Source organism: Halyomorpha halys, unplaced genomic scaffold (genome assembly GCF_000696795.3).
Source record: "Halyomorpha halys isolate HHAL.00 unplaced genomic scaffold, Hhal_1.1 Scaffold1127.1, whole genome shotgun sequence".
NCBI classification, from domain to species: domain Eukaryota; kingdom Metazoa; phylum Arthropoda; class Insecta; order Hemiptera; family Pentatomidae; genus Halyomorpha; species Halyomorpha halys.
Genome location: NW_027110032.1, coordinates 98,088 through 114,898, shown reverse-complemented (window position 1 = coordinate 114,898; position 16,811 = coordinate 98,088). Strand labels below are relative to the sequence as shown.

At 32.1% G+C, this 16,811-nt stretch overlaps 1 protein-coding gene across 1 annotated transcript in view; it reads left to right on the top strand.

Moving 5' to 3' along the window:
* Window positions 1-997, top strand: part of LOC106688429 (uncharacterized) — a 6,557-nt gene extending 5,560 nt beyond the window's left edge. Inside the window, exon 2 of the mRNA XM_024362313.2 lies at window positions 741-997. Within this exon, the coding sequence (XP_024218081.2) occupies window positions 741-968 (228 nt within the window). The 3' untranslated portion in view covers window positions 969-997. The remainder of the gene's footprint in view (window positions 1-740) is intronic.
* Window positions 998-16,811: the final 15,814 nt, after the last annotated feature.

The following is a 16,811-nucleotide window of genomic DNA, read 5'->3' as shown; positions in this document are numbered from 1 at the left end:
TTTGTTTCCACCGGGCTCCTGGAATGTATCTGTGGTTTGACGGATGAGTCTATACATGTCTCACACTATGTGGTTTAATGATTCTCTTTTGTTTCTAATTTCTTCGGTGATTATATGAAATATTTTGTTCTCCAAATAGCAAAATTATATACTGTGCGTGGGTAAGAGAAATGACGAGGTCTTTTTGGACAAAAAGTGTACAAATGAATCTTACAAAACTACGAGAGATTCTTTATGATTCTATAGATAATAACAATTACAGAAATTATGTTTACTAGTCATTTATAACAATGCAGTTGAAAAAAGATTCTGTGTCTTAAAAACTAAAAATTCTAAAATAAAATAATTACTATGACAATTGATTGGAGAAGATGGTCGGAGGTGTGGTCAGCAAATAAAGAAATAAAGAAACAAAAAAATATTTATTTATGCCGACGTTTCACCTGAGTTTCAGGTCTTCATCAGGGAGTCAGCGAGGATGTGGGCCAAAAACTGTTGAGTGAGGATGAGTCCCCTGATGAAGACCTGATACTAAGGTCGAAACGTCGGCATAAATAAATATTTTTTGTTTATTTATGTTGTTTTTTGCTGACCATCTTCTCCTATCTGTAATCTACGGTCAACTATCTACACCTTATTATGATAATTATTTAAGTATAATATTTCTATACAATTGTTTATTATTTAGATGTATTAAAAGAGGTTTCTTTATTTTTTAAAATTTATCTTATTTGTTATAGAAAGGAAATTATAAGAAGGAAGTCGGTTCTAAAGGACATATAACATGTTATAAAATATTAAACCAGTTTGAGGTTAAAACTACAGCAATTCATTATGGAAGGAAGATTAAATGTGTCAACTGTTTGGGTAGCATTAAGAATATCAAACCCTTTGGCTATCCATTTCTACAAAAGTGCGCAAACACATTAAAGAAATTCGACCTGTCACTACGTTATACTCTATATTAGAGCACTGAAATGAATTGCCAAAATCATTGATTTACGAGTAAAAAGTTTCGCTATATGAAGCCTTCCAAGGAATAGAAATAGCGCAATAATAGAGCCGTAAAGAAATGGAGCATTAATTTTCATTTATAGTTTTAAAAGAGCTGCCATTTTATGCCATTTTGCCATTCGACTGAGAGAAAGATTTAAAAAAATATCTAAACCAAATGTTTACAACTTTCACTTACCACCCCCTTCCTCCCCCCACAACGTCCCCAAGTATTGTGTAAATTGGAGGGATCATGTTGAACTTATAAGGATAATACTGGACTCCCAGGGAATCATCCACCATCACATGCATGATAACTAAGAATAGTACAAGAGGTCCAAGAGGAGAAAAAAGCCAGTTATCTCACCCCAATTTTTTATTATTTTAATGAAAACTATGTATAATTAGTGAAGAGTCTGCCAAGTGGGGGGGAATAAAAAATTAAAAAAGTTAGGGGGAATAAAAAATGGCGTCTGTTTGAAAGCAGTAAAAAAATTTAATTTTTCATTCGAAGCTCTATATCTTAAAAAGTAGGAACAACACAAGAAAACATAAGAGCACTTCATTTAAAGATGAGCAAATTTGCTAAAATATGAATACTAAAAGAGTTATTTAAGTTAAATAGTTCTCGAGATATAGCTTTTTAAAAAGCAACATTTCATAAAAATGTTGTATGGGACGTACTGAAAGATCAGTAGTTAGTGAATTTATTTTGAAATATCTATATCTCTAAAACCATTTGACGTACAGATGTCTATTTGCACTCTAATTAAAGCTAGTTTAATGAGCTATAAAGTAGTTTATGATGTATCTTCGTAGGAGTAATAGTTTTCATGAAATTTGCTAATATAAATTGATTTATAGTTGTTCGGACAAATTTTTACTTGCCAAATTTATATTCATATGTTAATATCATAGAAACTACTACCCCTACGAAGATAAGTGTCAAAGACTACTTTATAGTAAGTTAAATTTCCTTTACTTTAATTGTTGGCAGACATATGTGCGCCTTATGGATCTGGAGATATATTTTTCAAAAATCCAACATTTTATACGAACAACTAGAAATTAATATTTTGTCAAATATCATAAAAACTACTAGTCCTACAATGATAAACATTATTAACTATTTTATAGTAAATATAACTAGCTTTAATTTGAGCGTAGGCAGACATCTGTACGTCAAATGGTTTCTGAAATGAATTTTTTCATAAATCAAACTTATTCTCTGAGCAACTATTAATCAGTTTAGTGTAGCAAATATCTTGAAAACTACTATTCCTACGAAGGTAAAAGGTCATAAACTTCATTATAGTCCATTATACTAGCTTTAATTTGAGTGCTAATAGACATCTGTACGTCACATAGTTCCTGAGATATAGATTTCTCAAAATAAATTAACTAACTACTAATCTTTCAGTAGTTTTTTAGGAAATTTTGCTTTTTAAAAAGCTATATCTCTAGAACTATTGGACGTAAATAGCTCTTTTAAGACTAATATTTCAGCAAATTTACTCTTCTTTAAATAATGTCCTCTTAGGTTTTCTAGTGTTGTTGGTAGTTTTTAAGATATAGAGCTCCGAATGAAAAATTAGTGTTTTTTAAGGTTTTGAAACAGCCGCAATTTTTTATTCCCCCTACCTATACTTGGCACACTCGTCAGTTATGACTAGTAATTATACATAGTTTTCATTAATGTAATCAAAAATTGGGGTGAGATAACTTTTTTTCTTCCCGGCTCTTAGTACTAGAAGGATGGCGATGTCTCGGTGGAGAGCACGCATATATTGCACATTTTGTAACTAAATCATTTTAAACATCTCTGCAACTTTATATTTATTAAACATTTATTACAGTTTAACATAATTTGGTCCCTGCTAACAATAAAACAGTTTAACATAAGATAAGTTGTCTCGGGTTTTCTCGTTCAAATTGGATTTCACAAATCTCCTCCCTTTAATTATTCATATACTTGTTTTATATTTTGTATTTATTGATTGTTTATTATTGCAGACCATAAGAACTGCACTTTTCTTTTTTTTAACAATCCAAATTAAAGACACTTAAGAGAAAGGTTTATTCTAAATTTGGTCATTTAAGCCCAATCAGACTATTTCAATGGATATAAGACACATTGAAAATCACATAATTCTACATTAATATGGCGAGTTAAATTAAAACCATTCGAGTTGTTTTTGAGAAAATAAAAAAAAGTGCAGAATCGATTCTATAAAGTTGCATTTCCGATCAGTTGATTTTATCGAAAAGGTTTATTGAAAAGGTCACAGCTCAGACTATATACCCGGATTAAATATGTTATGTAAATTTTGTACGACATTTCGTTTTTGAGCTGGGTTGTTCACACACAGACCATATCGCGATACTTGGTTATTTGGACTCAACGGACCTCAAAGCGTGTGTGTGTTTTCTTTTTTGTCGAAAAGACGTCATGCCAAAACAATGACTTGCTTTTTTGAAAAAAAAAAAAAAAAAAAAAAAAAAAAAAAAAAGAAATTTTAATGCTTAGTAGGAGACTAAATAACGATTTTATAAAAAAAAATCGGAGGAACTATCATTATCAAATAAGCGATATAAGACACTTTCCAAAAAAACATAAAATACCATATAATTAAATTAACTTACGTATTCCCTGCCATATTATTATTAATTGGACTAAATATAATTTATATATATAAAAGGCATTGGTTCGAATGATTGTCCATGATAAACTTTTGAATTATTGGGCAAATTTACATGCTGTTTTTCCGTGTAGTGTTGAGAAGGCTCAAAGCTACTGAAATCATGAATGAGAAGGCTCAAAGCTACTGAAATCATGAATGAAAAGGCTCAAAGCTACTGAAATCATGAATGAGAAGGCTCAAAGCTACTGAGATCATGAAAGAGAAGACTCAAAGCTACAGAAATCATGAATGAGAAGGCTCAAAGCAACTGAAATCATGAATGAGAAGGCTCAAAGCAACTGAAATCATGAATGAGAAGGCTCAAAGCTACTGAAATCATGAATGAGAAGGCTCAAAGCTACTGAAATCATGAATGAGAAGGCTCAAAGTCACCTGAACCCCTTAAATACCACATTTGTTTAAAAGAAATACAAAATTAGAAATTTTTCACCTCGATTTACTTTGAGGATTTTAATTTATTTCCCAATGACAATAGTTCATATGATAATATAAAACCATATTTATTTATTTTGTATATAGTATGTAGTATGTATATTTGTATATGGTTTTGTTTATTTATGTTGTTCTTTGCTGACCGCACCCCCCGACAAACTTCATCAAGCATTAATCTACGGTCAACTATCTACACCTCGATAATATAAAATATAAAGTAGTGCATGTAATAACTTCTCTTTATTTTAACCAAATCCTCGTTACTACAACCGTTAGAAAGCAAAATGTCTGCTCAACTTTCAACCAACTATTCTTGTGTTTTATCAAGAATTATCATTTAATATCACTATAATAGATAAGACTGAAAATACAGGAAACTCGTCGATTTGTACTATTACAGCACTAACTAGACAAACGGTCCAAACTTCCAATTCATTACAAAAAACTGAAATTAACTTGACAATTATAAGGCCTATCTGGACATACGGCGTTGAGCTCTGGGGCTCCACTAAACCTTCGAATTCCTCTCGTATCCAATCCTTACAATCCAAAATCCTTCGTAAAATCCTAAATGCTCCCTACTTTATCACAAATAAAATCAATACAAATACCTTAATGCTCCATTTGTAACCGATCTAGCCCGAACCAGATATCAATCCTTCCATTACAAACTCTCTAAACACTCGAACCCATTAGTTTCTAATCTTGCTTCCTCTTTTATTCCGGACAATTCTCCGAGGCGTCTGAAAAGAAGATGGCCTCGAGACCTTACATTGTAAAAATGTTTTGAGGTAGCACTCTCGTTGGGTAGTTTATCAATAAATAAATTTTTAAAAAATGGATAAAACCTTAGAAACAATATTATAAATAAAGATAATAAAACAATCTGTTAAAAAACTAGAACAACTAAAATAATAATATATGTTTAATTTTGACCAAATACATTAATTGATATCAAAGTTTCATCATTTAATTTGTATATATCCTCAATTTTAGCATTGTCGGGTCAACTAGCTAATACTTACAAAAGGGAATGGTTGGAATCGTGCCCACAATATTTTTTTTAATTAATGAATTACATGCTGTTTTTAACTATGTACTCGTGGGAAGGTTTAAAGTCACTGACATTCACGATTTCTGCGGAAAAAAAAGTTATATACAAAATTAAAGGTAATTTAAATTAATCATTAAAAGATATGGCATGGTGAACTTATCAATCATATATTTGGAAATTTGTAATTTTGGCGGGTTGTATGAGAGATTTGTTTATTTATTATTATAAATTATTTATTACACGAAACCTAAGTAGTCCCGACCATTCTGGAGATTATATATTGTATATTGTATTTTAAGATTATATATTGTATTTTAAGATTCTTATTGGACCAATATTATCAATGAAGCAACAAATACTTTTTCTATTACATGAGTAGACACGCCACATATTTTATTTATGGGTGCAGTGAAACCTTTTGATGAGGACCAATCGCTTTAAAGGACATCCCCATTTCCAGGACAGTTTTAAATATACGGTACTGTTGCATATGAAAACAATCAGCTTGAACCCTCTTTTGATGCAACCCCCTAGATAGCGGTTGTGGGTAATGACAATTATCCGAAAATTGTTTAAGCAATAATATTTTGTTAACCTACACAATCTTTTCTTAGCTTAATAATCTTGAAATCTATAGATAACAAGCAGAAAAAATAATTTAAAAAAATTGGACCGAACTAAATACCCATTTTTTAGTGAGTAGAATTAACAAGTAACATTGATTGAAATCAGTGACCCCACATTTCCCATGTCAGTATTTTTTCAATAATACATGTAGCTGGTATAGAATGGTGCATTTCTATTTTGTGTCTTTTGGTCTATTTGGTACTTGAGAACTGGGAGCAGTTTTGGATGTTGCAAGTCCAACCATTTAAACGTCAGACGAATGAAATTTTGAGTTACTGGCATTGTTGGTATTTATAGCAATTGGAATTACTAAAAACACTGTATATTCAAAAGCAATATTTTTTGCAAAATCATAATAAAAATGTGCATGTAAATGTTTAAATTTAAATAAATACAATAATATGAATCAAACTACCAATTGCGTTTATTCAATCTATATTCATAATCAAATCTAGCGAGAGCGAAGCATTGCTTAGGTATATAACACACAGTGTACTATTGCACTACAAGCTAGTACTTACTTAATATTCCCGTGATAGGTAGTTTGAACCTCTTTGGAACTTGGTAACACCTTTAAACTAAGCCGAAGCCTCACTGACAGCTTTCCAATATCCATTGAGCAAGTGAACATAATGTTGCTAGAGCGTTATCAATAATGCATCAAGACCTGAGGGTGACCTCTCGCGTGTCCAGTCGTCTATGACGATGACCTTTCTCCGGCCACTTCCTCCTCAAGATCATAGAGGCGGTGCACAACATGATGTATGCACAGCATAATATACCGGATGAAGAGTAAGCGGAGGTGACAGTTTGGCAAATAGTAGATTATTCACAAGATTTCCTTCTGAGAAGAATAGTGTTCCGGTAAATACTGACAAGAAAATTGTGAGCTTTGAGTTGCTTGGACATTCAGCAACGATCATTCAGAATTAGGAAAATCAGGATCAGACTGACAACGCTCATCGATTCTATTTATTTCACAGAAACTGTTATCGATTTCTCAAACGGTTATTTCTGGTCATTACAATTAAGAAAAATAGCTGAGTAATTCATATTGTAAACGCCATAATACAATTACCTTGTAAATAGTATTTGATTTTTATTAGTGTTTAATTTAGTTACATATATTTTTATTTGTATAGTTTTATTTAGATTTAGTTGTCTGAAAAGAAAAAAAAAAGTAATTATATTTGTTTGTAATAATGAGTAATAGATACAGTTGCTATGGGCTGATGATTGTTGCTAAGGCGTCACCCTACCAACGGACCGACCATTATTTTTTTTATAGTAGTTCCGACTAATTAGTGGCCCTGGTAGCGTCATTAGCAGCCCTGTCTGCGTTTGGTTGATATTATTTTATTTGACATTTTTAACGCATTGTAAACAATACGACTGCTGGATATTTGGACCACCGATTAGCCAGACCTACACATCTCGGCAGCACTCTTCCTCTGACCTATCGGAGAGGAGCAACCTTTCGTCGTTCAGTATTTATTTATTTTTTTGTTATTAATTAGTTTTATTGTCATTTTCATAATTTATCGAAATATTTTATTTTTATCTGAAAGGCCTTTTTATTCTTACTTGTATATTTTGTTTATGTTAGTTTTTAAAATGTTTAAATTGGCCAAATAAATGTTTAATCCGAGCCAGTTTGTTTTTTGTTCATTTTAAAGCCTTCCAACAAAAAGACATAGTCGATTTGAGGTGGCTTTAACACATATATAACAAAATGATTCAGACATTAATCGATTCCATATATGCTTATAATTATTTTTTTACCAAACCGCTCCTATAACAAAATATTTAGGGGAAAACTAGAGTTCTCAACGATCATCGGTTCAAATCAATTTTTAAAAGCAAGATTCGAGTATAATTATAAACCAAATTGTTTCTAGGAAGATGGTCATGATAGAATTCAAGAAAGATATAAAAATAGCAGAAAAACTGTAACCAACGTTTCGCCCCACTTTACAGGGCTACATCTAAGCTGAATTTTGTTTCATTGTCGTATAAATTAAATTATTTCAAAAATAAATGATTTTAATGATCTATTTTAAAAATATTACTTTAAAAAATGTCCACAAGTCTACTGGCAGACCTTATCCTTCAACTGCGAACGGTATTTCACCTTTTTAAGTGATTCCCAACCCATTAGAAGTATATCAGAAAATTAGATGAATTTCCCGACAAATCGAACCATTTCTCCATCACCAGGAAACATACTAAAACTAGGACAGCGGGCGTTGCAAGGGTGACGTCATGCCGGCTGCATCGGCTTTCACAAACTTAAAAAAAATTATAATCTTATAAAAATGAACAGATTTACGTCAAATTTTGGAAATAGTAGTTTCAAAATTATATCTGTGGTCCAAAAATTATTTCATTGAAATTTCCGCAGGTTGGGAACTTCTCTCCGCAAGGTATGTGCTTAGGGTCGTGAAGGGGATGTTAATTCCTACAAGTATTCGCTGTAGATTTTGCAGGCTTGGAAATCCACTCTCTAAGGCATGAACTTACGGTCCTGAAGGGGTAGCTAGTCCTACAGGTATTCCCTGTAGGTTTAGCTACGGGAGAAGGTAAAGGGGGGCTCCAGAGAAAGGCAGAAGTGAAATAATAGTTCAATATACTTTTCCTAAAATAGAGTTAGAATAATCTGAACCACTGTATACATTGACACTCAGTGCGTTCTAACGAGGTGGATAATCTCACTTTGATTTTTTTCCCTACCTCCTAAAATTTTTATTTATAAGAACTATTACAAGGCTATATCTAAAAATACATACAAATAATTTACAAAAGCCTTTCCTTTGTCACATGGCAATATAAAGGAGTGGGCCGTGTATGAAGTACGCCTTCAACTGAAGACCAGCCGTACCTTCACTTTTTATTGGCTGGTTGAATTGTAGAGGACTGTATATTGCAATGAAAATAAAATATTATTAACAGAAAGAAAAATCTATGGCATGAGTTACAGGTGGTGTAGGAGTGGCCATGTTAGAACATTTATTGTTAAAAAGTGTTAATTAATTTTGATCATGGTCTATGGATTTAATGATGTCGATGATGATGAATTATATTGAATGATGTGGACTTTTTTTTTTTTTTTCAAAACCCCTTCAAAATTTTAATGGCGTATTTATAAACAATGAACTTTCTCCTTTTTCTGTAGAACATCTACTTTCTAAGGAGTCCTTTGGAGTGTATTATTTTTGTTGTCAGAATTTATAAAAGTGTATAATGTGTTGGGGCACACATTATTTCTGAATTTAACAAACTTAAATCTAATAGAAACTTAATCCTAATACTACGTGACCTTACGTAGTGTGTTGCCAACGCACCGGAGGGGGGCAGGTGTTAACGTGTTGAATAACGGATTCGTACAGTACTGAAGTGAATCGAAAAATTTGATCTGTCGTCGCTTGATGAACTCCGGCACAGTAGGCAACTCCAATAATTGATGCAGCTCCGGTGGCCTCTTCCTCCTCCATTATGTTTTGCGTACGATGATGTGGACTTAATCCATAATTCCCTTTTATTCTCCGCATTCCTATATCTCTTCTTGGCGCTGATACGGCTCTCTCATACACAAGTTTCTTCTTCTTCCCACAGAGAGCGCTAGAGAAGGTAGGTTTTGGTGTCGACCACATGGGGCGCTAATATTACTTTCATTATTGGGAGCTTATCCATTTCAGACTTTCGGTAACCAGGTTACCCGAAACAGTTACACTATTGGCACAGGAGTCGCTGGCCGGGAGTAAAAGAACCGGGAGGGGCCACTGGGGGATAACAGGGGAGGATTAAGATGACTTCAAGCTCTCACTTTGATTATTCGAGTTTGTGTTAGTGAAACCTCTGAGCTTAAAAACGCCATCGAGAGAAACTACGTGTAAGATGTAAGCTCTTAGAGAATCAGAAGATTCTATTGAAATCGTTATTGATTCAAATAATACATTTAAGAATATAACAACATATTACAGGGTTATTACATTTGTATAATTAGAATATTTACAATAAATAGTACATATACCAATTTACGACGATTGGTCGTAGTTCATGTCGTAACCAATAGATTGCTCAAGTCAGCCCATAGTTATAATATATACCAGAATGTAACGGTGTTCCTACAATCTGTTTGATGTCATCCCATTTTTCCCCGACATTCATTGAGTCACGGTCATCGTTAATAGTTAATAAATACATTAATAATACAATGTACTTGGACAAAGACCTTGCAAGCAGTTTGGAAAGGGCTGTTTTGGGAAGAGTATTCCTGGCCCAAGCCTTCGCACGAAATGTTTCCAACCTCTGCTCTTGAATTATTGAACGACTCATTCATAGAATCATGAGGGAACCTCGAAGTGTCAAATAAATTAATGAAACAGGTCTGTTCGGTAAGTTGTTACAACGTCGAAGCTAATCTAGTATTAATCGTAGAATCTAGGTCACTTTAAAATGAAAATCACAAAAACAACGTCATCGCTACGTCATCAGAATATTTTTAATAATGTTCGATCTCATTAACTGACGTCAGAATCAAATACTCTATTACTTGTTCAACTAAAGGTTTGAAACTTGGTGGATTTCCTTGCTTGCTATTCTAAGAAGTTGGAAGGCCGAAGCAGAGACCAAGATTAAGAAGATCGAACTTATCAAAGAGAGTTGGGTGCCTAACCAATATAACCATGGATTGGATGCCTGACCAATATAACCATGGGTTGGGTGCCTAACCAATATAACCGTAGGTTGGATACTTAACCAGATGTTACGCTGGTAACAGCATGCTTTATTGGTTTCTTTCTTTTCTTCAAGTCCGAAACTTAAAATCATTTTTAGATTCTTCCAATCTCCGAAAACACATGAAATATCATTTTATAATTAAGATAATTATTTTCGGTAAACTAATCTTTAATATATCCTTTTGTTATTTTTTTATAAATTTATTTTCATTTAGTTTTGTATTATTTGTTTTTTGATTGTCTAAAACGTTCAGATCCGAATTTCAGGACTTCTTAGGACTAGTTCAAACTACATAACAACCAAGTTAGAATATAAACATTAACTATATAACCAGAATGTTTAATGTTCTTCTCCTTATGTTCTTATTTTTTTTTCGTGTTTACAGCTATAAATCCTATAACCTTTTGAAGATGGTACAATAAAACAAATTGAATAACACTAAATTATGCTTCGAATGTACCTTAAATTAATAACTGGGCAAAGAAATATTCTCCCAAAGCACTCGCTCCAATATGTTGGACTGGTTTATTCAATTCCACATAAAGCAGAACCGTGTTAACTAAGGAAGAAATTCATTTTTAAAATTATTTGCAAATATATGTTTTATTAGCTTTGTTTTAGGCATGAGGCGGCTGTATTATATCTTACGACTGAGAGAGGAGGGGAAGCTCCAAAGCCGTCATACCTGTGGATTCGGTTTTCGGCATTTTCAGTGCTCAAATCATGAAAAGTCGTACAAAATAGTTTGCGGTTTTCGACGATTTACTCTTTCAGAACGCTTTGGATTCCAAAAAAATGCGTTATCATTAGATTTTCTATGAAAATTCTTTATTTAAAACTAATCTATCGCTAGAAAATTCCATAATTAAGTGTTCTGGAAAAGAGGTTTCAAAGTCGTCTTCATTCACTATAACGAAGACTTATCTTTAGTCCCATTTTGAAATTCTTAAAACTTTAAAAAAGTATTGTCAATCAATTCTCGTATAGTATCTACAGTAGTAATGAGAAGCCATTCTAAAATACGATCTCCATTGAGGTTATACATTACTGGCAGTGACCCCTTGAATGGGACTTTCCCAGAAGGTGAAACAACCACAGCCAATACGTCAAGACAGTGGAGGGTGAGCTAACTCCTACGTCACGGGAGACCTAGCTCCACTTTGTCTACAAGCTCTTTTCCTTGTATTAGAGGACGAAAGTCTTTAGATCAAATCTATCCAACCTATATGTATCCTACTCTAAGATTTGATTTATTTATTTTTTAAAAATATATAAAATATAAACACTGTAATTTATATACACTACAATATTGTTTAGAGGTTTCTTATTTTTTACATAATGTTGTCTATCAATGATTAAACTTTAACCTGCAAAACAAAATATTCGGAAAATCCTGTAATTAATGGGTTTCATACCTCAGTATAATAAGTCCACGCTTGTCTCTAAAAATCTTCTGTTTCAGTTTTTCTGAAGGGCTAAGATTTTTTATTTATAGGTGTATTCATGTTGTTATGTTAAATGTAAAAACTTTTAACATATTAAATGTCAAAATTATATGATTGTGAGCAGCCTAATTTAACGTCCATGTTATATGTTAAATGGAGAAGAGCTCCTAGTAGATTTTTTAGGCAACTTGTTTCGTCACCTTGTAATCTTTAGAAGATATAAAGTCAATTTTCAAATTAATTTTTAATTAATTATTAAATATAGACATATCATTAGGGAGGTGAACAAACAGCACAGAGGCATATTGATATATCCAAAGAGATAATGCCTAGTATGACATAGCATTGGTTAGTGCTAAAGGGACAGATGAATGTATCCGTAGTGAACGACATTGTTTAAATAATGTTGGGTTGTAGATTTTAATAAATGAATATGTTTCAAAAATAAATGGATGTACTTAACAAAATAAGGTAAAATTGATTATTAGGTTTTATTTGTATAAATAAAACATTGTTGATAATATTAAATTAATTGTTGTAATAGGCGGAACATTTGTACTTGAGGATAGACGCGAAACGTGCTACAAACAAATATAGAATATTGATAATGTTCTTAATGGAAGTTTATTTTTTACCTTAACATCTTAATAAATTATTTTTGGAGAATTTAGAATTTGGACAGTGTCTGTTGTTGCTTTGAGACATAGATGTATAATGCTCAACCACGTTAAAGCAATATGAGGTGGGCAAACCATGTTTATATTTCTATTAGGTCATTGTGCGTAGTTCTCACAACATTAACACTCTAGCTAAGTAAACACTTTATGACGCAAGTGAACCTCTATGCGTCTAGTGGAATCGTAGATTTAATATTGGTCATCGTAGTGATCTGAACAAAGATGTCGAATCCAACTTGACCTCGGTCTGGGCCAGAGTTAAAAAGCTTTAAAATAAAGAAAATTTCGTTTATTTTTTTTCACTTTTGTATCTTGAAGGAGCGATTTTCAGACATAATCCTCTACAATATACATACATATGTATCAAGTATATAGTCTACTAATATACCAAACCCAACCCCAACATTCTAAAAATATAACAGAGATCTGTTTTATATATTTTTTAATATATAATTATTTTTAGTTTTATATTTATTATCTATATTTTAAACTACACGCTTACCTACATCATTGTAGAAAATTGTAGCGTTTTTTTTTAAATTGAATAGTACATATATGCGATGCGAAAATACAATTGATTTCATGTGTATATAATGTTATTTTATTTTAAATTTTTACTATTTATATTTAATACTTTAATTTTATTTTATGTGTCTTAAAGAGGGAAAAAGAAAAGGCATTTGAGGTTCAGGGAGAAAATTATAACTAGTAAGATAGGTAAATAAAAAATAAAGAAACAGGATAAAAAAAAATGTGAGTATAGAAAGAACAAAAATGACAACAAAAAAACATGCATTATAAATTTCCTGTACTACGAGAAGGTATAAAAACAAATTGTCGAACCAGGTATAAGCATGCCGAGTATTTAGCAACCCAATACAGTCGGGCAGCACGACTTCTCTCTCCCCCCCCCCCTCTCTCTCTCTCTCTCTCTCTCTCTCTCTCCCTCCCTCTCTCTTTCTCTACATGTCTCTATCATACCATTATATCTAATGGTATCATTAAAATACATCAAATTTAATAGATGTATTTTTATGTAAATACATTTGTAGATGTCAATAAATAAAAATAATAATATAATAGATTTCTTAGCTTTCTGAATTTTTTTTTTAATATCTTCATTGAAATTTAAAACTGTATATTATATAATACACTCCGTATTCTTCTTAGTTAAAATGGAGTGTTACAAGCGTGTAGTAAAACCACCCGTTGGTAGCACTCTACTTTCAGGATTTAAACGAAACATTTATGAAGTATGCGTTTTTTATCCCCAAATGCCTGGGACTTTTATGGACATAATATTTTGGTAGTACTAAATACCCAATACAGGTTGTTTCTTAATTTTTTTGAATATTTGGTTGTCCATTTTTTTTGCTCCAGCTCGACTGGACTGTATAACAATATTTACATCCTCAATGAGGAGCATGGAAGCAGCTGATTACTATGTAACGCGTAGGCAGTTCCCGAGGCGAGGAAATGTACGCACTGGGTGACGGGCTGGCTGCCTCGATTGCCAGGAATTGAATCATTGTTTGTAAAAGCTCTTGTTTATTTTTCCTTATTTCCTGTAAAGGACACGCCATTTCAGAATTATTCTTATGATGCAACTATGGAGTTTCAGATCTGTGATTTCATCTTTGAAAATATTCGAACAAACAATATAACAATAGGTGCTAATTCGACGACAAAACTATTCAGCCCCTTCTGTGATTTCCATCCTGAACGATATCCCGATCATTGAACGAAGAACTAAAATAGCAATTGCTGTAATTGAAGTAAAATAACCAAAACTGCAAATATGTATAGGAAGATTGTCAGGGTTGCAGTCAAAGGAGAAACAAAAATAGTTTACAACTATTTATTTAATAAATAACTATTTATTTACAACTATTAACAACTATTTATTTAATAAATATATAATAAATAGTTGTAAACTATTTTTGTTTCTCCTTTGACCGCAACCCTGACCATCTTCCAATACATCAATTTTTACTGTCAACTATATATACACATATATAGAAAATTGTAAATAGTTCTATGATTTCAACATTGGTTAATTTTCTGATTCAAAATGGATACTAGATATACCAGTAAGACACGTCAACGTAACCAAAATAAAATATCCAACTATTTCATAAATGTGGGGCACATTTGGTGCTAGCAGTCTTATATATTAGCTTATATAATAGCTTGGTACTAAGCCAAGATATCTCAAAAACCATTGGAGACGATGATAAGGCAATAGAATTGGTGTTTCAGTTTTTGAAATCACAAAATTTACTGACAAAAATATAACTTGATCGGAAGAAAGAAAAAAAAAATTAAAAATAAATAAAATAATCAAATCAAAAAATAAATAAAATTTAACGAATATTAGCAAAATTAAATAAAATATAAATGGCGTTGATGACCAATGAAGTTTGGCGCCAATAAACAACCATACAAACTAAGTTCAGTGCAGCGAGTTAAACCTTTTTTTTTTATATAACCCTCTGGTCAATTTTGACATACGGGGATATTATCTAGTGGTAAAGAACCTATTCCAACCATGTTAGATACAAGTCGGACAGGTGCTGTTGTAGTCAAAATTGATGCTTCAACTCCCTTGCCCATAACCGGCCCTCAAAGGCCCGGTTAACATAGAAGTAATTGCAAACTAATTTCATTCAATGGATCCTTATGCTAACTTTTCCTAACTAAAGTTAAGTTTACAGATATAAATATTAATTTAGGATGAACGTTGTGCTTCATCAAATTAAAAAATAGGTCTTATATAAATAAATAATTGAATTTTTATCCAGTTTAGTCTCAACACATTTTATTTTCCTTATAAGTCCGACGTTTCGGCCAATCCGGCCATCCTCAGGGACAATCTTAATACAATTTTTGAACTAAATGATTTAAAAACGCAACTTCATGCAGGCTATTCTGCACAGGTCAAAACAACTTCTATGAAACATTAAAGATTAGGTAAACTTATTTTTTGTTAATAAGTATATCCTACATTATGTCTAATTAGCTAATTAGTCAATTTTCACATTAAAAACAAAAATTAAAATTCATTTATCACAGTCACTATTTGTTAAAACTTTATCACAACAAAAATTCAAGATAAAGTTTCTGTCCCTGAGGATGGCCGAATTGGCCAAAACGTCGGACTTAAAAGGAAAATAAAATGTGCTGAGGCTAAAATGAATAAAAATTAAATTATTTATTTAAACATTAACCAGTCTCAAGAAAGTATCTAAAATCATAAATATAGCACTAATGTTTAAACGTATAAACTTATTATACATTATTATATCAAATATTTGTCTAATAATTGTCACTTTTTATCTAATTTTAAAATTTTAATTACAAATTATCACTCATTAATATTACTTTATTAACAGTAGTGAGCCTAAAGATCTGCATCCCCCGGTAGCAGATAATCTCGCCTGAGATGTTACAGTGGCACCAGCATTGTAACACTGTGGTCGCACCATACTAAGGTAGAGTTAAGTGCACTTACGCCTGCATATAGTTAGTAATCTTTTCCATCATACGTAATTATAAAAAAATCTTTCTACAACTCCTGCCAGGTATAATACCGCCGCCTCTAGCCGGAGGAACAAGTCCTATATTGTAGGAACTATCCTGCCAGGATTTGGTTCGCTCCGGGTATTATATTTTTGTAGTACCAGAGAGAGAAAATCTTTATTCAAAATATTGTGCTACCCCAACTGTATTGGGCTGCTGGCACACACCATACTTAAACTAAGGTCAGGTAAGTTGTTTTTTTTTTTTTGTTTTTTTAAATCTTAGAAGAAATTATAGACACAATGGAGTTATATGATTTTTTTCGTTTTATCATTTTTGTCCTTGTATTTTTTTACTTTCTGTATTTTTTTAAAATCCTTTCTCTTTCATATATTTTTATTCCTCTTTAACAAGCATAGATTAAAATTAGAATATATAATATAAATGGGCCGCCCGTAGCTCAGTGGTTAAAACACAGGCTTACCAATTTATGGTATTACATGATGTCTATTGGCGGTGCCGATTCAAATCCGGCCTGGGACGTTGACTTTTTTCATTGAGTGGTGGTCCCACAAAATGAAGAACTTTGACCCCCAACCATGGTTAGGCAGTATAGGACTCC